Below are 596 nucleotides of genomic sequence, written 5' to 3'. Positions count from 1 at the left end.
TCCCCACGTGATTCCACCGGCTGCTGATATTGAGCCTCCGCCATCATGTTCCTGTACAATATAACACTGCAGAGGGCCACCGGCGTCAGCTACGCCATCCATGGAAACTTCTCAGGTACCCGACGTCATACTGCTCCCCCGAATAACGGCCGATATTTGCCCCCCACCTGACTTCTCTCAGGAATGTATTCATGGGGGGACAGGTCCACTTTAAAGTTGAACCGACAACCTCCCTCCTCCCCCCCTCTGTTTCTCACTAACGCTGAACATTTTGTCCTCTCTTGTGGAATAGGAACCAAACTACAAGAGATTGTCGTCTCCCGTGGGAAGATCCTGGAGTTGCTCCGGCCCGATGCCAACACGGGAAAGGTGCACACCTTGCTGACGGTGGAAGTGTTCGGGGTCATCCGCTCCCTCATGGCGTTCCGCCTGACCGGAGGCACGAAGGATTACATCGTGGTGGGCAGCGACTCGGGCCGCATTATCATCCTGGAGTATCACCCCTCCAAGAACATGTTCGAGAAGATCCACCAGGAGACCTTCGGCAAGAGCGGCTGCCGCAGGATCGTCCCCGGGCAGTTCCTGGCTGTGGACCC

The 596-nt window shown here is 56.7% G+C and overlaps 1 protein-coding gene across 1 annotated transcript in view; it reads left to right on the top strand.

Annotated features, from left to right (window-relative positions):
* Positions 1-6: 6 nt before the first annotated feature.
* SF3B3 (splicing factor 3b subunit 3) overlaps positions 7-596 on the top strand; it is a gene marked incomplete at its 3' end in the record, with an annotated part of 20,815 nt that continues 20,225 nt past the window's right edge. The window contains exons 1-2 of the mRNA XM_018575372.1: positions 7-115; positions 293-596. The exon at positions 293-596 is cut by the window's right edge and continues 8 nt beyond it. Coding sequence (XP_018430874.1) covers positions 46-115; positions 293-596 — 374 coding nt within the window. The remainder of the gene's footprint in view (positions 116-292) is intronic.

This window comes from Nanorana parkeri, unplaced genomic scaffold (assembly GCF_000935625.1).
Source record: "Nanorana parkeri isolate BGI_ZX_2015 unplaced genomic scaffold, ASM93562v1 scaffold3845, whole genome shotgun sequence".
NCBI classification, from domain to species: Eukaryota; Metazoa; Chordata; class Amphibia; order Anura; family Dicroglossidae; genus Nanorana; species Nanorana parkeri.
The sequence above is the reverse complement of the archived record's forward strand: the minus strand, read 5'-3'. Positions and strand labels throughout refer to the sequence as shown.